We start from the raw sequence: 23,810 nt of genomic DNA, 5'->3' as shown, positions 1-23,810 counted from the left end.
GCTCCGCACTCGCGTTCGCGGCTTCGCGCCGTGATTCGCATTCGCATTAATATTTGCCTAAGGCCCCATCGCACGAGAGCTTAAAAAGCGTTGCGTGTGTGACGCACCCATAAGTAAGAGCGAGAAAGAGATATCGCTGATTGATAAAATTGTCACTTTTCATTGTCTGATGTGGATGCAAAAATAAAATTCGATAGGCCAGAAATTAAAAAAAATCTATACTATCTATACTATTCGCCGCAACATTTTTAAATTTTCCGCCTTTTTTCTGACGGAAATTGCTTGCCAAGATTATTTCAAAGGGCCCCCACATTCATGCGCGAATCGCGGCGCGAAGCTACTACTACTCTGCGCAAGAGTCTCCCGGTCTTTGACACTGACTGACAGTTGCACTTGTTTATTTTTGATTTATTTGATCATTGATGGCGTCAGGTCATCGTCAGGTGTATTTTTCAGCCGTGTTTTTAAACATTTATAAATGAAATGGCATCAATTAATGTCATAAATGAGTGTCACTGCTGTTTGTTGCGTCCTGCGGCGAGAGATATGACGACGCCGTACTCCTGTCTCGGAATAACGGAGACATACTCTGTCATGCTCCAAGCATGCTTCCTAATTGACGTAAGCTTCCATACAATCTAAATCCTAATTATAGATTAGCTCAATTAAAGCAGTTTTATAAAAACTTCCGACCTCTATATCACTCCCATAGGGGTGGATTCAGGGAGGGAAAGTATTGTGTTATTCTAATCTGGGTCGTGTCTGTTATGTGACCGGTGTGTTAATTAATTCCAAGTCTGTACTGTAGTTTTTACTTGAATAAGGGTGGTATTCCTCCTTCCAATTACTTTGTCTAATGTCATTGCGTCTCTTTCTCATTAAGCAAAATGTGAGACGTAATACACATTGGACAAAGAAATTGTATAGGTGGCATACCACCCAGCATACTTCTATTGCTACAGAGAATCATAATATGACAAGTAGTTTAATGTGTTATATTTAAGATGTATAAGTATAGTAAAATTATAAAAAAAAATGGCTATGACAAAATTAATAGAGGAGGCCTAAGGTTAGAGTTTAGGCTTTCTTATAATTTATTAATATGTTGCAGCTAATACCTGGCAGTGATGGCAAAAGTGGTATCTGTGACGCATGTGTTGAGCGCCTGCGCGACGCATGCCACTTCAAAATGCTTGTGCAACGCAGTCAGGCAAGTCTACAAGATAGGTTGGAGAGAGAACAAAGAGTCAAAGGTAAATACTGAGCTTTATTGGTATCAAGCTAGACAGACTAAACTGTATTTTTGGTTCTTCTGACTTGTAACCTCAAAGTGCCGTCAAGTGGGAGATGAGGGGTAACATTATTATGTTCGTCCTTTACATAATCTCGGGACCATGGGGTCCCGGACATTTGGAGGCGTGCGTGGGGCCGAAGCCAACACGCAGAGGCCCCTCGTAAAAAGACAATTTACTCTAAAAGGTGATGTGACACCAACCGACGATTATCCCTGTATGCACGATAGATAGCACGATGCAAGGACAAGCCCATTAGTGCAGGACTATTGCAATGATAAGAAACAAAATAAACTAGGCTATTGTGTTGAGATGTTAGTGTACTGGTTACCGGGTCTATGGAAATACTATGGCACCTGCCCCAATCTATGTTTAAAAACACGAAAAAAATGGACAGGTGGTGACTCGCCAACTCACAATATGGGTCCTCGAAAACGGCCGCTCGCACGGAGCGACAAGGGGACAACATCCCGTGAGTGGCTCAGGGTGTGGAGAGGTGTGCACCGCTTTCTACCCAGTGGCTGTAAACGCTCACAGCCACTGTGCCAACTCGCGTCTTATGCATATTTCACTTCCACCCTGCGAGCATATAGCTCTGACACCCCACTCTGGACGGCCGGTAAAGGCAAGCCAGAGGTGAGAGTCCTGCGGCCCCTGCTTAGTGTTCACTCCAGCCGGCCAATGAAGGCAAGCCGGAGGGAGGGGCCTGACCGACTCTCGGGGGTATGGGACCCAAGGGACGTCACTCCACATTATTATTATTAAGCCACTTCCCATCTCAGGTTATTTGCTTTAATATTTATTTGTTTCATCATCATTTTCTTGGATAGGAACCCCTGTCTGGGTATAGGCCTCCTCCAGTTTTATCCAGTTTTCTCTGTCTTTTGCTTGGTTTATCCACTCTTTTCCAGCTGTAGCTATGATGTCATCGCTCCATCGCTTAGTAGGTTGTGCTTGTCGTCTTTTTTCACTGGGACCTTTCCATCTAGTTATTTCTGCTGTCCATCGCTTATCGTTGTAGCGTGCTACATGGCCAGCCCATCGCCATTTTAAACGTAGACAGTAGTGTAGGGCGTCAATTAATTTTGTCTTCTTCCGTATGGATTCGCTTCTTATTTTGTGAATTTTCCTTATTTTTTTTTTTTTCCTTTTTTTTTTTTTTTTTTTTTTTTTCCATCGCTTTCTGGCAGTTCACTAGTTTTGTTTTTATTCTGTTGTTGTAGGTCAACGTTTGACAGCCATACGTAAGGGTCGGTGGAATACATGTATCCATTACTGTTTTTTTTAGGTGGAGCGGATAGTCACCTTTTGTTATTTCTTTCAGGGACCAGTATTTTTTCCAGCTCATCTTTATTCGGCGGTCTACCTCTTCTTTTTCGTTATCTTTTTCGAAGGATATTTCTTTTCCTAAATATATGTATTTATTTATGTATTCTAGTGTCTCCCCTTCGAGTTTTGTTATATATGCGGAGCTGTTGGTCATTAGCTTTGTTTTGTCTTTGTTCATCGAAAGACCTACTTTTTTGCTTTGGTCACTTAGTTGATTTATCATTTTTTCCAGATTTTTGCTGCTTTCTGCGAAGAGGACTATGTCGTCTGCGAATCTGAGGTGACTTAGATAGCGGTTGCCGATAATGATGCCTTCGTTTTCCCATTGCAGTTCCTCAAAGATGTTTTGCAGCACTGCTATGAAGATCTTGGGGGACAGAGGATCCCCTTGTCTCACTCCTCGTAGTATTGGTATTTCAGGTCCTCGTTTCTCTAATTTCACACAGCTGGCACTATTGTCGTATATGTTTTTCAGGATGCTGAAGTACTTCTCATGGACTTGACATTTTTTTCAGTGCCTCCCAGATCGCGTCATGTGATATTGTGTCGAATGCTTTGGCGTAATCGACGAACGCCAAATATAATGGTCTGTTAAATTCTTTGTATTTTTCCATAGTTTGTTGCATAACATGAATATGGTCCGTTGTTGAAAAACCAGACCGGAACCCCGCTTGTTCTATTGGTTGAAGATTTTCAATCTTGGTACTAATTCTGCTAAGTATTATGGAGGTGAACAACTTATAAGTACTGGGGAGTAGGCTGATTGGCCGGTAATTTCCGACGTTTGTAGGGTCACCTTTTTTGTACAGCAGGATTATATCTGATTTCTTCCATTGTTCAGGTGCTTGTCCGGTGTTTATAGCTTTGTTGAACAAGCAGGTTAGTGGATATGCTAACAGAGTAACTCCAAATTTTAAGGCCTCGTTTGGTATACAGTCTGGTCCTGGGCTTTTTTCTAGTTTCAGTTTCTTTATATGTTTTGCTACCTCCATCGCATCTATATCTGCGGGTTCATCTTCGATGTTGCTGCGTTTGTCATAATATGTGTTGGTATTTGTACCGTTGTAAGTTCCAGCGTTGTTTTTATATAGCTCTTTGTAAAACTCAGTGGCACAATCTATAATGTCTTTCCTCGTGTTTTTCCCTGTTGTTGTTTTTAAATTTTGTATCCAGTTTTTATGTGTATTGACGTTATCATAGTAAATATTCCCCTATTATACTCATACTCATACGCAAACTTTATTGATAATATAAATTACAGGCTTACATGTCCAATAAGTATAAATTAAATGTTAAGTATACAAGATTTATACATATGATATGAACATGGCTGACGGCAGTACACTTTTCACAGTCTTTGAATCAGGGTTTACCAGTCTTAGGGTAATTTTTTCAACAAAAGGATGACTCACGCTAGACCGGCCCGGGCCCGGGTTGAGGCGTCCAACGTTATTTTCTATGACGGCCGATTGGTGATCACATGGTGTTTTCCATAGAAAACAAAGTGCTGGAAGATCCGGCCCGGCCCCCTGCCGGTCTAGCGTGAGTCATCCTTAACTAGATTAGTTCATAGTTAAATAAATACTGTCTACAGTTATGTACTGGTGAACAACATGAAAAAATGTAGGAATGGTAAATTTTAGTGAATGCTTTGATTCCTTTACTTCTAATATGGTTTATGTTTGGTTTAGGGCTCATGGAAATGGCGATTGAAGATGCTGCGCGTGATGTAGTTTCATTACGTAAGTGTTGACTATTTTATTTATCTTTGATCAGTACCCAATAACAAGATCTATTTGTAAGGGCAGCTACTGAATCTTATAGTCTAACATACTAAGGGGTCGAGTAGCTATTGAACAGTGAAACACCGTATGGCGGGCATGCAGAGGGCTGCCTCCTGGGCCCTAAAACATGTTACATGCTTAAGGGCCCAGGAGGTCTTATTGGTCACAATTCTCAGTCCCAAAGAAAGAGAGAAGAAGACTGAATCTTATCTTAGTAGTCTACGCGAAAATAACCCTTGGTACCCTTTGTTCAATTAAGCTTAGAATAAATGTAGAATAATCACTGCCTTGGGTGAGACTTCAACTCACGGCCTCTGGATCGATACTAAAGCACTCTGCCAACTGAGCCACCAAGACCTCATTCATAGCCAGTGAATCTTCCCATATTCATTCCATTCCATTTCCATAAGTCGTTAGTCTATGTTCATTTGTCAATTGATATAAATTGGCATTCAATAATCGTTAAAGACCACATTTTTGAAACCAATATGTCACTTTTATATATTTTGTAACAATAAGCATTAAACAGACTATGTTAAAGAAATCTTTGCAAATTTTCACCACAACAGCTAGAAGGCTCTCTTTATTATTCAAACACTTTGATGCATTGGTTGTGAAAAATGTTGTTGTTCACTCAGTAGCACGGTTTGTTTAACCCTCGCAACACTCAAGTTTTCGAAGTACTCGCTACGATTGGTTGCTTATCAATAGCACAAGGAGTTGAACAACAACTTTGCCTCCTTGTAAAACAAATAACTATTATTCAGTTGCAGTGTTTACATTTTATGTGTTTTGTTGTAGACGAAGAATCTGTGGGCCTAACGCATGAAGATGCAATTTGTCATCAGCCTTCCCTTAGTAAGTTTTTACATGTATTGTTATGTTCACTTTTATTTAATTTCGTTTTATGAAATATGAATGAATGAATGTTTCTTTATTCAGGCAATAGACCCATTACATGGTTTTAGTTTTAAAATGCAAACACAATACAATAAATTTCAACATAAAAAAGAAATACAGTAAAATAAGATAGAATAAAAATAAAATAAAATAAAACTCACTAAAAACTAAACTACTTACGGTTCGGTTGCTGATGCGCGGACAACCAATGCAGGAAAAACGCATTTTGGTAAATGTTTTCATTTACTGTCACAATAAGCCTATTATTAGAAATGCGTACCCTGTTCCAGAACGACGCTATTCGGTTTCTAATAATGGCAAAGAAGTCAGGTACCCTGGCTTCAACAAACATCGCTGACGCACTGCAGAACTTACTCTGATTTCACTTAATAAGCTAAGGCAAAATTGCAATTTTTATGTTAAATTTTTACATGTTATTAAACAAGAGCAAAAAATTTAAAATCACTCAGAAACTAGACTATACTTGCAAGGACAGACTAAGCAAAACTTTATAAAATTAACGTTGGTTTGATGGAAAAAAAATCACGGAAACAAGTCTTAATTTTCATCTATTTTCAATTGTATATTGTTACCCTGCATACCATAAGAGTGGAGTGGCGAGCCTTGGGGGAGGCCTATGTCCAGCAGTGGACGTCTATCGGCTGACATGATGATGATGATGATACCATAAGAGTATAATTTCAGTATAAAATAGCTAGTGATATCTATAGCCGAGGGATTTGACTAGAAAAATTTCAAACAGAAGTATTATTTCAGAGATATTGATGAAAAACGTCAAAACCCAGGCAAATCCGAAATCTTTCGTTCCGTCGCAATCGCAAGTTTCGGAATGTTTTTTTTGTTCGTAATTTCGTAATTGGGTTACGCCCCCTCTTTAAGACTACGAGTATATATTTTGAACTCGTTGCTGCGATAAAACTGCCTGTTTCTATATATATTTATTTACACGGTAACCCTTTCATAAAAATTTGCAATCTCTAAAAAATTGTTGCTAGATTCAACAAACCTTTATGAATAACGCGATAAATCTCTTACTAAATTTGTTTTTCTTTGAGCGAACTTAACAATAGGATCTCAACCTTCCTCAAGAATCACTCTATTGATAGGTGAAAACCGCATGAAAATCCGTTCAGAAGTTTCGAGTTTATCGCGAACATACAGACAGACAGACGCGGCAAGGGACTTTGTATTATAAGGTGTAGTGATCATATTACTTACTTTTTACTTACTGTATGTTGTTTATCCAATTAAGGGCCTGTTTCACAATGTCCAAGTAAAGTCCTGAATAAGCTACTTGCCTCTTATCTGACGAATAAAGTCATCGTTGGCGTTTCACAATCTCCAAATAAGCTTTATCTGCTGGATAGTGCTTTTTTTGTAGGAAATTTTATCTGGCAGTTAATTTATTTGTTAATTAGCTATCCAATACTTTAGTTGGACATTGTGAAACAGGCCCTAAGTGTAATAGGTTAGATGTAATAGGTACATACATATATGTAATAATAGGTACGCATTCTTTTTCAGTCGAGGAACCAGGGTTCCAGCCGACTGAACAAGAGATGTGTGCTAAACCTTGTTTACGTAAGTACACAACTTTTACTACGTCTCATAGAGATAGTCATAGTTCTCTCCATTGTGGGAACATAGTCGCCGCTAGCCGCTACCAATTTTCAGTATTGTAAAGATGGACACACTTTTAGAGCTCTTTCCCACTGACGTCCAGTTTTTTGCGGCTACAGTTTTCAGCAGGATCCCGTTTTAGTAGTATACTTGCTAATATAGTCACGTTCAGACGAGCTTTCTGTTTGCGGGATACTGCACGCATATTACAGAAAACTGGATCCTGCAGAAAACCGCAAGTACTGGACGGCAGTGGGAAAGAGCTGTTACAATATGTTGTTGGGCGTGGTATACCTTATATTGGGACCATAAACTGCCGGGAGGCACTGGCGCAGGCCATTTAATTCAGCGTAAATACGCTATTAAAATGGCTCTCGCCTCGTTGCGAATACTGCATATTGCATTGTGTTTTGATATGTTATAGACGTGTGGGGCTGTGGGGTACCAAATAGAATACATTTAGTTCATGCACAGTGCATTTCCCAAAATATTAGAAATCAAATTCCTTGGCTATACTGGCGTAACGTGGACTCGATGTTCTTGTCATATTAGTTATTCTGTGTTCTTGTTGCAGAGACTGGTCTTGTTGAGTGCTCAGTGAAATCGGAGACGTCTGGCGACGCGGCGAGAAACGAGGACGTCCAGGACTGTCCGACTGTGCCGCGTAAGTTACCTACTCATTGCATTAGTTACTACTGCACCATCTCCGCCGTAACTAACCAGTGAGGCTGATCATAGAACTCGATTATCACCGGCTTACTTGATGGGAAAATGAAGGGGATTCTTAGAAAAATAAACTATTACTTATAATTCATGTAGGTTAAGACTAAGCTTTTATAATAAGAGTTTTGAATGATTCACGGTTAGTTTCACTAGACTTATATTGACCATATAGACCGTGATTACCTTACCAACCGACCGGACCAACGAGTGTGAATGCGACCGATGGTAACGTTGAAAGCGAACGCAGCCGACGCGCAAGAATGAGGGTAGACCGAGCGTTCTGTCTACACAACTTTGACACCCACCCGCTACCCCGTCAGCCACCCGTGAACAAGATGCATGTAACTGCGTCGAAATATCGGGAGCTCATAAACAATTCAAAAGGTAATCACGGTCTATATCCGGGTCAATATACGTAGTAAGTTTTTATGTTAATTTAATATTAATTCTAACATGATATAGACGCAAGGTCTGAATTAAAAACAATTCCATTGAATAACCTAACACCTGATTTTTTAAGAGATGGTTTTTGGATGTTGATTACCGTTATTATAAATAAATAAAAAATGTTAAACGGGTAAGGTAGGTTACGTCACGTCGGTAAATTAAAACGCATTAGTATTGGAGCGTCATTAATATAACAGCGTAAGCGCCGGCGTCCATAAGGTACTTTTACCAATGGAACGTCACATATAGCCACCATATAACCTTGACAGGCTATGGTATGGTGGTGGTGGTGGGGTATGGTGGTGGCTGTGAAGTGTAACCACTTGGGCTACAAACCATTTGGCCGCTTGCAAGTCCAGAGACTCCAAAGTTGTCACATGTGGTTTATTACTGATTCTTTATACGTTACATTTGTACATATATACTAAGATGTTATGTTATGCTTTCTGTTTCAGCCGAGGAACCAGGGAGCCAGTCGATTCAAGAAGGGATGTGTGACGAACCTTACTTACGTAAGTAGAAACTTTATTAGGTACATAATTACCTGCAGATCATATACGTAGACTGTGTATGATGTGAAGACGACTAAGTCGTAAAAGTCCATGTAACTTTATACATCCAACTCCTCAGGCCACTTTCTATTTATTATACACGGTGTAACATGAGGAAACCGAATAATTTTAACGGCGTATTCCTGATCATATTTAAAGACTAAAATGTCCTATAAACTTTTCTGTAATTCGCCTAGTTTCAGAATTAATACCAATAAAAAAAAAAGTTTTTATTGTTACATAGTGCAAAACACATTTTTGATAGCGATGTTGTCACTATGGGACATAGTCTAAGTATCCTTATTGATAGATGTCAAAAAGTGACAAGTAACACTTTGTAAAAAGTAGGTTTTACGAAAAAAAAAGTAAGTCCGTTTTAAGTTATAAGTTTACCAATAATATTTACTTTTTATGTACAAATACATTTAAAAAATGGAAAAAAAAATTTTTTTTTGCGAATTTGACTTAAACTTAATTACATTTTTTACTTCTTTTGCCCTCAGAAAAGCGTGGTTAAAATCTTTCGGTTTCCTCGTGAACACCTTGTATATCTTATGACCATTATATTAAACATTAATTAAATCGTATGCGTTCTATTATTTACTCATATATTTGAGCTGTCAAATTTAATGGGGGCACGATTTTGTTTTATGATGTTATTTATTTATTTAAACTTTATTGCACAAATAAAGAGAAATGTACAAATGGCGGACTACAACAACCAACAACAACAACAAGCAACAAGCGGCTTGTATTATGTTATTATCAACATAATACAAGCCTCAATTTGTTTTAATCTGTCATTTTGACTAATGTATTTGTAAAACAGGGATAAAACATGACAACTAAGAATAGTATTATATTCTTTGCTAAGAATTGAAGCTTGTAAAGTTATATGAATAAGGCGGTTTTAGACTTACTGCTTGTGAGTGTCGAAGTTAGACCAAGAAAATACTGCAGCGATTTTAATAGCACACGCAGTGCACGTGTTATTTATATGTCATCATTTCATAGAAGTTTGACATTTAAAATAACGCACTGTGTATGCTATCAAAATCGCTGCACGGTTTTCTTGGTTTTCTAGTCGCTTAATCTATCTCTGCATGGCACAGCGAACTTGTCAGTACAAAAAGACGGCCAATTAAAAAAAAATGTAGATGCGAAGAGTTGACTTCCCATAGACAATTTGAAGTTGGCCCTTTTTCTACTGAAAAGTTGTGTGTGTTCCGTGTGTCACTATAGAATTGTTGTTCCAGACGAAGAGTTTACAGTAAAGTCGGAGGCGTCGGGTGAACCGGCGAGTGGCGGAGACTGTCCGAGTGTGCCGAGTAAGTTACGGCTGCGCATCTCCTATAAACATAAACATGGACGACCGGTCTGGCCTAGTGGGTAGTGACCCTGCCTGTGAAGCCGATGGTCCTGGGTTCGAATCCCGGTAAGGGCATTTATTTGTGTGATGAGCACAGATATTTGTTCCTGAGTCATGGGTGTTTTCTATGTATTTAATAAGTATTTATATATCGTTGTCTCAGTTGTCTGAATACCCATAACACAAGCATCATTGGGCTTACCGTGGGACTTAGTCAATCTGTGTAAGAATGTCCTATAATATTTGATTTATTTATTATTATTATAAACATAAGTTATTTAAAAACACGTATTGTATACATTCATATAAAACAAAGACTTTAAAAATAGTGATGGTTTACATGTGCCTGAACTAGGATTCCTGTGTTTCAGGCGAGAAATATGGCAAACACAACTATGGACCGGGTGGGGTCAAATATAAAAACCGGCCAAGTGCGAGTCGGACTCCCGTTCCAAGGGTTCCATACATTACACAATTTAAACAATGTATTTTTTATGTGAAATGTCTTTAAAAAACCCGTAGGGGTCGGATCAAAAACTAAGTAATTAAGTCCGACTCACGCTTGACTGCACATTTCTAATAGGTTTTCCTGTGATCTATAGGTAAAGATCTGTTTTGTGTATTTTTTTCTAAATTTTTGACCCAATAGTTTCGAAGATAAAGGGGGGGGGGGGGGGTGGTCATTGTTGGCCTATTTATTTGAATAACTTCTTAACTGTTTATCTTAAAATTATATTTAAGATTCTCAGAATGAGCTCTTTCATTTGATATGTATATAGTATATACGTTACATGTCCGTCTTTGGGTCACAAACGTACATATGTATACCAAATTTCAATGTAATTGCCCCATTAGTTTCGGAGAAAATAGGCTGTGACAGACGGACAGACAGACAGACAGCCGCACGAGTGATCCTATAAGGGTTCCGTTTTTACCTTTTGAGGTACGGAGCCCTAAACAGTGGTATATTCCGATATATTTGGCTACTTTGACCGTTACGATATGTTGAGTGTACCAATTCTTGTTCTATTACAGTGGAGGAATCAGGGCTCCCGCCAGCTGAAGGAGCGTGTGTTAAACCTTCTTTACGTAAGTGGACAACATGAAAATGAATACCTATACTCATACCTACTATACTATACTGCTGTTACTAACCGTAGTATAAGATTACCCATAAGCATTACTAACACGAATTGATCCCAGTTGGTCGATGAATAAAGAATTTATTATTTATTATTATACCTATTTATACTCAGCCTGCAAATGCCTCCATCCCTCCCTTGACAATAAATGTTGTATGGCCTTTCCGATTTCTAAGATCAAGTTCTTGATCTTAGAAAAACGGACGGACTTCAAAAGACCGGCCAAATGCGAGTCGGACTCGCGCACGAAGGGTTCCTATCACGGTTCATGAGATACAGCCTGGTGCCAGACTGACAGACAGTCAGACAGACAGCGGAGTCTTAGTAATAGGGTCTCGTTTTTACCCTTTGGGTACGGAACCCTAAGAATCATTCATATGCCGTTAACCGGTGTGAATATTGATGGCCGGAATGAGTAGGGACAAACCTTGGAATGAGATTTACTTGATAATTTCATAAATAAATTGTCAGGTAAATCTCACTACAACTACAAGTTTTGTACCTATATTCATCCCCACTATCCCTATTCACCTCGGTTGACGGTATTATATATTATATGTCCATCGTTGTCTAGTACCTACTCACAACACGAGCCATATAGAGCTTACTGTGGGCCTGTGGAGACTGGGTCGATTTTTTCATTTATTTTTTATTTTTTTATTACAAAAAGGCAAGCATTTGACCACAATCTCACTTGGTGGTAAGTGCCAATGCAGTCTAGGATGGATCTTGCTTACCTAAAAGATGTATATTCACTCTCGATTTTATGATTTATTGTCGTAATAGCGTAATGTATCGTTGTTATTGTTACAGATAAGGAGTGTTCAGTGAAGTTGGGGGCGTCGGGCGACGAGGCGAGTGACGGAGACGGCCCAACTGTGGCGCGTAAGTTACTGCTGCACTAGATAAAAGATAATAGTACATTATGATACAAGTGTGCTAAGTTGGTCATTACACACGAGGCGATATTGTGCGCGCGAGCTGTAAGCGAGCGCGCAATAAGAAAGCCGATGTGTGGAATGACCAATGCACACGCGTTTCATACGACGTTTTTCAACACACTTGTGAGAAAAAAAAGAAACATATTAATCAAATTTTAATAGTTAAAACAGTTAGTATTGTGTGTTTCATCTGTCATACTCGTACTGCCGGCCGCCCCTCGCCCCGGCCGCGGGCGGCGCGGCGGGCGGGCCGGCCGGGCCGCGCACCGCGCAGGCGGTCGGGCGCGCCGTTGCCCGCCAGTCCGACCAATTAAAGAGGCTCCCTTTCCATGTATATTATTAGCAATCAGTTACCTTCTTAACTCAGTCGGATAATATAATGAAAAAGCACGAGTGGAATAATACACTGAAAGAGCACGCGTGTTTAATATCTAGGATTATGAGCCAAAAATCGGTGGAATAAAAACGTCGTTTTGAGCAAGTGTGTTGAAAAATATATTTTCACCACACCAGCTCGTAAAGGCTCTACTAAAACTAATAAGAAAGTTGCATTTTATTCACATGTGAGGCAAAGTAATCAGATGCAAATTTTGAGTTGTTATCTTATGTTTTCTGGTAGAATTGACTTTTAAATGATGATTTTGAATGATAAATATTTAATAACAATCATTTGATATTTTACAGTTAGTATTTTCCTTGTGTTGGTGTGGTGAAAAATATGTGTTTCACTCGGTGGCAAAATTTGTTTACCCTCGTGCCTTAATACCCTCGCAACGCTCAAGATTCCATTTTTCGAACCACTCGCTACGTTCGTGGTTCAATTTTGGGATCTTTCGCTTGCTCGGGTATCAATACTAGCACGAGAAATAAAACTATGAAAACGGATTATATCACGTATATTGAATTTATAATACATCCCGACGTTTCGAACTCTTTACAGCGTTCGTGGTCAACGGGTGACTGAGGAAAGATTACAAAATGCAAAAATACCCACATACTAAAATAATGACACAATCATAGACTACAAACTTTAAGGCTGGTTGTACATGCAAAATCGGTTCATAAGGCTAGTTATACACTATAATTATTTTTCAAGTAAAGATATATATATATACGCGATAAAAAACTATGCCGGCTCCAACCCTACACCACGGACCCGAGAAGATTTAATTCCCTCCTAAATTGTAGGAGGGTATCCCAATATGGGACCGGCAACAAACTCGGCGGGACACATCTTTTCAAAACATCAGAATGTCCAGCATCATCCAACACTACGGTCTCACAGTCTATGTCTCGCTTGCTCCTTTATCAGGTGGACTACAGGATCCCAAGCTGGTGGTAGAGAAAAGCCATCTTCCCTATTAAAGTTTGGATATTTCTTAATCTCAATGGCCTCGCGCAGCATTCTGGGTATGTAACGCTTCTCCTTGGCAAGAACCAGAGGCTTATCAAACTTTAACTTAGTTTAGAGGCTTATTAAACTTTAACTAAGTTTGATAAGCCTCTGGTTCTTGCCAAGGAGAAGCGTTACATACCCAGAATGCTGCGCGAGGCCATTGAGATTAAGAAATATCCAAACTTTAATAGGGAAGATGGCTTTTCTCTACCACCAGCTTGGGATCCTGTAGTCCACCTGATAAAGGAGCAAGCGAGACATAGACTGTGAGACCGTAGTGTTGGATGATGCTGGACATTCTGATGTTTTGAAAAGATGTGTCCCGCCGAGTTTGTTGCCGGTCCCATATTGGGATACCCTCCTACAATTTAGGAGGGAATTAAATCTTCTCGGGTCCGTGGTGTAGGGTTGGAGCCGGCATAGTTTTTTATCGCGTATATATATATATCTTTACTTGAAAAATAATTATAGTGTATAACTAGCCTTATGAACCGATTTTGCATGTACAACCAGCCTTAAAGTTTGTAGTCTATGATTGTTCATTATTTTAGTATGTGGGTATTTTTGCATTTTGTAATCTTTCCTCAGTCACCCGTTGACCACGAACGCTGTAAAGAGTTCGAAACGTCGGGATGTATTATAAATTCAATATACGCGATATAATCCGTTTTCATAGTTTTATTTCATGAGTAACTATCGCGGTAACCGAAGACAATATTACTAGCACGAGAAGTTAAACAACAACTTTTCCCCTCTTGTATAACAATAGTACATTAAATAATTTAATAATAATTAATTATATATTATTATTATTATTATTTGTATCTCCTCGGATTTCACGGGCCTATAAATCCCGGTCTTTTGATAGGCTTGCGTGGGGATATAGATCTGATTCCCTTCAATTTCTGATGCAAGCGGAATGAGTGAGAGAGCTAAAATAATCAGCTAAAAACTAAAGTCTCACGGACATTCATGGCTTTGAACCATCACTAGAGTGGGTCGATAGAAATGCTCCATTATAGTTATATTGGATGTCAAAGTCGGAGTTGTCGTAAGTAACATGCCATATTCTCTAAAAGGCCACCATGCACAACTCCAAACCTTCTTTTTTTCCACTAAACAATTGATTAGACTGCCCCAGATGTTTCGCTTTACGAATCATGTGTAATTGCGGTTCGCATAGTATGATTTTTATTTGTGTAATATCGTTTTGTTCGCACACCGTTAATTTGCCTGTAGTTGTCCGAAATCGTTATTGTTACTCGGGAAAATTGAGTAAATTTTGTCTAAACCATATGCTTTACGTCGAGCTCCCAGGACGAATGTGTACCTTGTTAAAGCACTAATTAAAGTTAAACACGTGTAATTTTTTATTAAAAATGCATTAAGTACCAAAAAAAAACGGCTGAGTAAAGTTGTATTTATTATAAACGATATAGTCCTTAACTATCAAAATATTATTATATTACAATTACATATATACAAAATGGTCCCGCCGGAAGATCAGCGCTGACCTTCGGTTCAGCATTATGCTGAGGCGAGACCATTTCGTGGTAAACTTCAACTCCTACCTATTTTATAAGTTCCTATAGCTTTAGTATACTTTTGTATGTAATTTTAGTTTTAAGTTCTTTACGAATAAAACATTTGAATTTGAATTTGAATATAATATTATTATTAGTAACGAGAAGTTACTACTAAATGCTAACCCATATCACCTACATAAAAAAATCCTAAATAAAACTGTACACGACGCGCATAGTATTTTGTAACTTAGAGTCATTTTAACATGTAATAATTTTAAGTCGCGTCACGTATAGAAATAAATGGTATTTAGTATGTTTTTATAACAGGACAAAGTATGAGTAGCATACTTTGTACCTCTTAAAGGAATCCAATAAGAGAATTCCAATTAGGTAAAGTTAGGATTGCAATATAATTTAATTAAGATAGGCTTATAACAAATAAAGAATTTTCCTCATTGTGTTTCATTACGTAGATCTGTATAAGAAAATAGGGCAAAAGTATACGCAACCTTATTCTAATAAGAAATTGTGATAATAGAATAGAATCTAATAAGATAGGTAGGATAAATAAATAAAACATGTAATTTGTTAATATATAACTTTAATAAATAAAGAGAAACGTAGGAGAGTCGAGGAAAGAGAGGTCTGCGCATGCGCGAAGCGCAGACGCCCGCGCCGGCGCGGCGCGGGGGACGAGGTCTTTAAATATGGAGGGAATAAAAGGCGGTGCGCCGGCCATAGGAAGCCATTACGAATCGAGCAGCCGAGCAAGAAACACCTCTCCAAAAGAAGAAAAGAAGACCTCTCCGACCTCGACCCTCCTGCATCTGATTTAAGAAGAGCTCCAGTTGTTTTTCTCCATCCTTGCCGCCTATGCCGCACCCTATACAGTCCACACCCCTACGATAGATCTCAAGACAACAAGATTAGGGCCTAACACTCACATTGTTTGGTCCTCGTCGAAGCCGGATCTCTGAAGCAAGAAAAATAGCAAGATGGCAGTAACAAGAAGCAACCACGGCAGAGAAGAAAATTCGTCAGATGAAACGCAGGCCACGGACCAGACCGGCGATACATCTGGTACAGGAGAGACGTCAGGCACAGGCGAGACGTCACGAACAGGCGATACGTCACGCACAGGCGAGACGTCAGGCACAGGCGAGACGTCGGGCACGGGCGAGACGTCAGGCACGGGCACCACCACAAGAACGCGCGCTGCAACAGAAGCCAGCATCGCCGGCACCAGCACGAATGGGGGCCCAGCCGACACGTCGGGAATCAGAGCAACGCCTGCAGTTAGCACCGTCGCCACACTCGTCGGGCGAGATTCCGTCGAGTTAATGCCACCGCCGCCAGTTCCCGCTAAGCCCGCTCGGTCACACCGATCCAAGGCCTCCAGCAAGAGACTCCTCGCGGAGTTAGAGGCCAAGGAGAAGTTAGCCGAGCTGGAGCTGAAGCGCGTACAAGCCGAAACAGAACTAGCAAGAATCAGACAACAAAGACTCGACCTCGCCTCGTCAAGAGAAGAGTCTGAAGAGGAAGAGGACCTTGCTCCACAACGCATTGCCGATTGGTTCAACCGCCGCCCAGAACAACCAACAGCGATTGAAGAAGAGCCCGCCCATGAAGAAGCACACGTGCCGGCCCCGCGCGCCACTAGAAAACACGCGCGGCCGGAGGCCCCTCGAGCCGCCCACGCCATGGACGTGTCATCGCTGACCGCCGCCCTAACAGAAGCCATCCAAGCCGGCAAGTCCTACAGAAAATACATACCAGACCTGCCGACATTCAGTGGCCTATGCAACGAGTGGCTACAATTTAAAGCCGCGTACAACGAGTCCGCCCCCAGTTTCGCCGCAAGTGAAAACGTCGCCCGTATAAGAAAAAGCCTCAAGGGAGTAGCCTTGGAAGCCGTAAGCGCCCTCCTCATCAGCCGGCCGCACCCCGAGGACATCATTAAAGCACTAGAAAGAAGATACGGAAGGCCAGACGCATTACTCGTCAACGAACTGGAGAAGATGAAGGGACTGCCGCGACTCACCGACAGCCCGCGCGACCTGTGCATATTCGCCAGCAAGATCGCAAACACTGTCACGACTATCGAGATATTGAAGAAGCCTCAGTACCTCTACAATCCAGAGCTACTGCGGTCGATGGTCGATAAACTCACGCCTATACTCCGAAGCAAGTGGTACGACTACGCGGCCACGAGAGAAGATACGCCCGAGCTTAAGAAGATTGCCGACTTTCTAAACAACGAAGCCGACAAGTGCACGCCTTACGCTCCGCCTGAAAATACGACGGAGAACAAAGAAGTGAGGACCGCAAGAAAGAAGCCCGAGCGAACGTACGCCGCTACCGCCGACACTAAGAAGCCAAGAGAAGAGAAGCAAGCGTGCCCACTATGCGAACACGCTACTCACCAACTGCCGTCGTGCCCGCAATTCATCAAAATTGACACGAACGAGCGCTGGGAAGTAGCGAAGAAACACAACATTTGCTACCGATGCCTCGCTAGCAAGCATCGCCGCTTCGCGTGTCGTGCGAAGCCCTGCGGCCACCTGGGCTGCCCCATGAGACATCATCGCCTACTACATCACGAGAAGACGCCGCAATCAGTCGCCGCTGCGCAAGTCGAGCCACCACAACAACATAAACCGGAAGAAATAGTGGCCTCGGCAGTGAACACAGTCGCCTGCGCACAACCACGAACGAGCCGCGCCTACCTGAAGATAGTGCCAGTAACACTGCGCGGCCCGCGAGCGACACTAGACACGTTCGCCCTATTAGATGAAGGCAGCACGGTGACAATCATCGACTCAGCACTGGCGGACGCACTCGGGCTAGACGGTCCCACTGAACCAATGTGGGTGCAAGGCGTAGGCGGGAAAGAGATGGAGCACAATCAGAGCAGGAGGGTCGAGGTCTTCATCAAGAATAAGCACGACAGCCAAGAACAACGCATAACGAACGCGCACACCGTCGGCAGCCTCGGCTTCACCACACAGTCGATCGGCATGGAAGAAATAGACGGCTGCGCGCACCTCCGGGGTATCAAGCACAAGTTAACCTACCGCGGTGCAACCCCACAAATACTCATCGGCCAGGACAACTGGGACCTGATCGTGTCACGAGAAATAAGAAAAGGCCGGCGCGGACAACTCGTCGCGTCGAGAACCCTACTAGGATGGGTACTTCACGGCTGTCGCACCACAAAGGCGAAGCCGATCGCCTACTGCTGCGCACATCTCACTCGTACCGGGCCGACCGAGAACATAGAAGAAACCATGAAGAATTATTTCGCCCTCGAGTCTCTATCAATCGAGCCGAGGCGACCCCGTAGTGATCCCGAACAACAAGCTCTACGCATACTAGAAGAAAAGAGCCGCCGCCTACCCAATGGCCGGTTCGAGACGGGGCTACTGTGGCGCAACGAAACAGAGAAGATACCTAACAATCGCACCGACGCACTCAAGCGGCTGCACACGCTCGAGAGGAAGCTGGATCGTGACGCAAGCCTAAAGCAACAATATAACGAACGCGTCAACAACCTACTTACCTCAAACTACGCCGAGCGCGCGACAACGCCCCCGAGTGACAGAACGTGGTACTTACCTCACTTCGCAGTCTGCAATCCAGAGAAGCCGAAGATTAGACTGGTCCACGATGCTGCGGCCACATCACACGGTCGCAGCCTCAACGACATGCTACATACGGGCCCAGATTTCCTACAATCGCTACCCGGCGTCATCATGAAGTTTCGACAACATAGCATCGCAGTCTCAGCCGACCTGAAAGAAATGTTCATGCAGATAAAAATAAGAGAAGAAGACCGGGACGCCCTCCGCTTCCTATGGAGGGGCGATCGCCGCGAGGGAGAGCCAGAAGAGTACCGCATGACTTCCGTCATATTCGGCGCGTCATCATCACCGTGCACCGCCCTATACATAAAAAATAGGAATGCACAAGAACACGCGACACAGTACCCGCAAGCCGCGCGAGCGATAGAGCGAAATCACTACATGGACGACTATCTACAAAGTTTCGACACAATAGAAGAGGCAAGACAAGTAACAAGAGACGTCGACTATGTGCACAAAAAAGCCGGGTTCCAGTTGCGAGGATGGGCCACGAACGAAAAAGAAGCAATAAGTAACGTCGTCGGCAGCGAAGAGCGAGAGGGAAATACTGTCCCTATCGGCGGGAGCGAGATAGAAAAAACGCTCGGCCTGCTATGGAACACAAATGAGGACAGTATCCGCTTTCGCCTCAATACAAGAAGAGCGCAGCCCGAAGTAATCAACGACCTGCGGCCTCCGACGAAGAGAGAAGCACTCAGCGTCATTATGTCAATTTTCGACCCGCTCGGCCTCATATCACCAATCACTACGCCGGCCAAGCGAATCATGCAAGACACGTGGCAACATAGCACAGGCTGGGACGAAGCGATACCAGAGCAGCTACACGAACGCTGGAGCGAATGGCTACGACAACTTCGAGACCTAGGTACCCTAAAAATACCTAGGTGCTACGACACTACGCCCGCCGCCACACACGAGCTGCATACTTTCGTCGACGCCAGTGAAGAAGCCTACGCCGCCGCAGTGTATTGGAGAATGACGCGAGCCGACGGCTCAGTCAAGATAGCCCTAGCCGCCGCAAAAAGTCGAGTCACACCCAGGAAACCGGTCTCCATTCCTAGATTGGAGCTACAGGCGGCCGTCCTAGGCGTACGGCTAGCAAAAACAGTCGTCGAAGAACACAATTTCGAAATCACTTCGAAAACATATTGGAGTGACTCTCGCACGGCACTGGCATGGATACGCGCCGAGCCCCGCACATTCAAGACGTTCGTGGCACACAGACTCGCCGAAATAGAAGACTGCACTAAGAAAAACGAGTGGAGATGGGTACCGACAGCACACAACGTGGCCGACGACGCCACCCCGGCAGATTTCGACTCGCAACATAGATGGTTCACCGGCCCGCCCTTTCTCTATGAACAAAAAGAGACTTGGCCCCACGAGAATAAGGTCGAAGTTCCCGCGACCGGCGAAGAAAAAGAGACGTGCGCTGCGATCGCCGTCCCTACGCAAGATAAACACGCAGCTATACCCGAGATCGAACGCTTCTCAAAATGGATGCGGCTGCTGCGAGCGACCGCGCGCGTGCTACAGTTCATCGACCTAGTGCGCCCTCAACCCCGCGCGCCCGCCCCGCCCTCGACACAACTTATCGCGGCGGCGAAGCGCAAGCGGACACGAGCGAACGCGGAACAAGACGGCGCATGGAACAAACGCACGCAACACACGCGCGTGCCCGCCAAGAGTGCAGCTACCCAACCCCAAGAAGAGAAGAAATACTTAACGCTAGAAGCCAAATACCTAAACGCCGCCGAAAAGTTACTAATACGCGCCTCACAAGAAGATAGCTACGAGAAAGAGAGAAGGCGAATAGCGAGCGGCCGTACGCCCGACAAGGACGACCGACTGGCCAAGCTGAGTGTTTATATGGACGAGGACTGTATCATACGACTACGGGGAAGAATAGCGGCGGCCGGCAACATACAAGAAGAGACAGTGCAACCAGTAGTGCTATATGGGAAGCATCACTACACGAAATTGTATGTTTCTCATGTGCATGAACAATTACATCATGGCGGTACGGAAATAGTGGTGAACGAGTTGCGACAGCGAGTGCACATAGTGAAAATAAGGCCGACAGTGAAACAAGTGATCGCTCAGTGTCCGAGATGTCGACTACGTCGTGCGAAGCCCGCGGCCCCGGCCACTGGTGACCTACCGGCGGCACGCCTGGCGCATCATGTGAGGCCCTTTACCTACACGGGTCTAGACTACTACGGGCCGCAAGAAGTCACAGTGGGACGTCACAGAGAAAAAAGGTACGTCGCGCTGTTCACATGTATGACGTCGAGGGCCGTACACCTAGAAATGGTAGCCTCACTAAGCACGGACTCGGCCATCAACGCACTACGCCGTTTCATTGCCCGGCGCGGGCAGACAGAGCCGATGGAGCGGGGAGACAGAGCTGTGGAGTGACAACGGGACCGCCTTCAGAGGAGCCAACCGCGAGTTGACGGAAGCCATGAGAGACGCCGCCCACGCGCGCCGCATAAACTGGCGTTTCCTACCCCCCGCCGCACCCTTCATGGCGGGCGTGTGGGAACGTATGGTGCGCACGGTGAAAGAAGCTATGAAGGCCACCCTACATGAAAAATACCCGAGCGACGAGACTCTACAAACCCTACTGGCGGAGGCGGAGGCGACGGTCAACTCGAGGCCCATAACCTACGTAGCGGTGAATCCAGAAGACCCGCCGGCACTGACTCCAAACATGATCCTGCTCGGGCCGGACTGCTACACCCCGGCTCCCGGCACCTTCGAAGAGAGCGACATGAACGCGCGACAACACTGGAGGCGCGCCCAGCAGCTGGCCGACACCTTCTGGCAGCGCTGGGTTCGCGAGTACGCGCCGCTACTACAACACCGGCGGGAGCCCCACGGCGCAGGAGTCATCCCGGCCGTCGGCGATGTCGTAATAATATGCGACTCCAACCTCCCCCGCAACATATGGCCACGTGGAATAGTGAAGCAGACGTATCCGGGCAAGGACGGCGTGGTACGAGTCGTGGACGTCACCACCAGCAGAGGACACGTGCTGAGGCGGCCAACAAAGAAGATCGTCGTGCTACCAGTGGGATCGCAAGGCGACGGCGGGAGAAATGTACACGACGCGCATAGTATTTTGTAACTTAGAGTCATTTTAACATGTAATAATTTTAAGTCGCGTCACGTATAGAAATAAATGGTATTTAGTATGTTTTTATAACAGGACAAAGTATGAGTAGCATACTTTGTACCTCTTAAAGGAATCCAATAAGAGAATTCCAATTAGGTAAAGTTAGGATTGCAATATAATTTAATTAAGATAGGCTTATAACAAATAAAGAATTTTCCTCATTGTGTTTCATTACGTAGATCTGTATAAGAAAATAGGGCAAAAGTATACGCAACCTTATTCTAATAAGAAATTGTGATAATAGAATAGAATCTAATAAGATAGGTAGGATAAATAAATAAAACATGTAATTTGTTAATATATAACTTTAATAAATAAAGAGAAACGTAGGAGAGTCGAGGAAAGAGAGGTCTGCGCATGCGCGAAGCGCAGACGCCCGCGCCGGCGCGGCGCGGGGGACGAGGTCTTTAAATATGGAGGGAATAAAAGGCGGTGCGCCGGCCATAGGAAGCCATTACGAATCGAGCAGCCGAGCAAGAAACACCTCTCCAAAAGAAGAAAAGAAGACCTCTCCGACCTCGACCCTCCTGCATCTGATTTAAGAAGAGCTCCAGTTGTTTTTCTCCATCCTTGCCGCCTATGCCGCACCCTATACAGTCCACACCCCTACGATAGATCTCAAGACAACAAGATTAGGGCCTAACACTCACAAAAACTATATTACAGAACAAACATTTGTAGGCATTATGAAATACAAGGACAAATGAGAGAAAAAAACTACAAGTTAAGATATTCTACTCGTTAATATAAGAGACTTTGTTAAGTGATGTGTTCAAAGTTCAAACGAGGAGACCGAGGAGTTCTAAAATTAATTTTACTTATTAAATAATAACTATGATAGTGGCTGGATATATGTAACGAAACTCATTCTGTTTCAGTTGAGGAATCAGGGTTCCCGCCGACTGAAGGAGGGATGTGTGTTGAACCTTCTTTGCGTAAGTAGAAAACATCTCAAGCTCCCAAGCTCGTTCGTTTTAAATGTCACAAACTCAGTTTACAAATACCTCCATTCCCTACCTCGATAATAATGTAGTGTAGTACTGGTGGCTCTGTGAGCTGTAGGTACACGTTGCGAACTCCCATGGATCCGCCATTTTGACAAAATATCAAATAAAACCGGACAAGTGCGAGTCGGACTCGCCCACCGAGGGTTCCGTACTTTTTAGTATTTGTTGTTGTAGCGGCAACAGATATACATCATCTGTGAAAATTTCAACTGTCTAGCTATCACGGTTCATGAGATACAGCCTGGTGACAGACAGACGGACAGCGGAGTTTTAGTAATAGGGTCCCGTTTTTACCCTTTGGGTACGGAACCCTAAAAACTGAATGGACAAATCGCTTAACATCAAACTCGGGTTAATCCATTCGACCCAACAACAGCACAAACAACAAGACAAGACCAACATTTTCTTAATACCACAATCGCATAATCTGACAGATGGATTTACCCGAGTTAGAAGTTAAGCGACTCTAATACAAACCATAATAAAATTATCGAACCTGCTTATAAAATTCCACGAGAACCGCTTGTGAAAAATGTCCTACAAAAGCATTTTTGCCAAAGCAAACGGAGACGATTCGCTCGTGTTTCGAGTATGCTGGTCAATTAAATACTCAGCTTGCAAACGACTCCAATCCCGCGATAGTAAGTATTATGTAGTTTTTTGTTAACGTGGTATCGTAATGTAAATCGTTGTTGCAGCAGAGAGAACAGTGAAGCCGGAGGTGTCGGGCGACGCGGCGAGAGACGAGGACTGTCCAGCTGTGCCGCGTAAGTTACTTTTCTCAAACATGCTATGTAATATTGATATTACGTTCTTTATATTAGGCTGGGAAGTATCACGACTCCGGCGCGGCTAGACGAGGGGCCTGTAATGAAATTTCATACAAAGTTGCAGGCCTAGGCCGGGAAGTGGCTCTATTTTAATTTCCATTTCACATATATTT

General features: G+C 43.3%; 1 protein-coding gene across 1 annotated transcript; it reads left to right on the top strand.

Moving 5' to 3' along the window:
- The first annotated feature begins 415 nt into the window (after positions 1-415).
- On the top strand, positions 416-22,803 carry LOC134752425 (uncharacterized). Its single transcript, XM_063688136.1, has 11 exons — positions 416-621; positions 1,112-1,253; positions 4,313-4,363; positions 5,207-5,263; positions 6,851-6,907; positions 7,521-7,610; positions 8,572-8,628; positions 9,924-9,995; positions 11,072-11,125; positions 11,992-12,063; positions 22,739-22,803. Exons 1-11 carry the CDS (start codon positions 484-486, stop codon positions 22,801-22,803), a joined length of 855 nt encoding a protein of 284 aa, XP_063544206.1. The 5' UTR covers positions 416-483.
- The last annotated feature ends 1,007 nt before the right edge of the window (positions 22,804-23,810 follow it).

Source organism: Cydia strobilella, chromosome 24 (assembly GCF_947568885.1).
Source record: "Cydia strobilella chromosome 24, ilCydStro3.1, whole genome shotgun sequence".
Lineage (NCBI taxonomy): Eukaryota > Metazoa > Arthropoda > Insecta > Lepidoptera > Tortricidae > Cydia > Cydia strobilella.
Note: the sequence above shows the minus strand (reverse complement) of the source record. Positions and strands in the feature narration are given on the sequence as shown.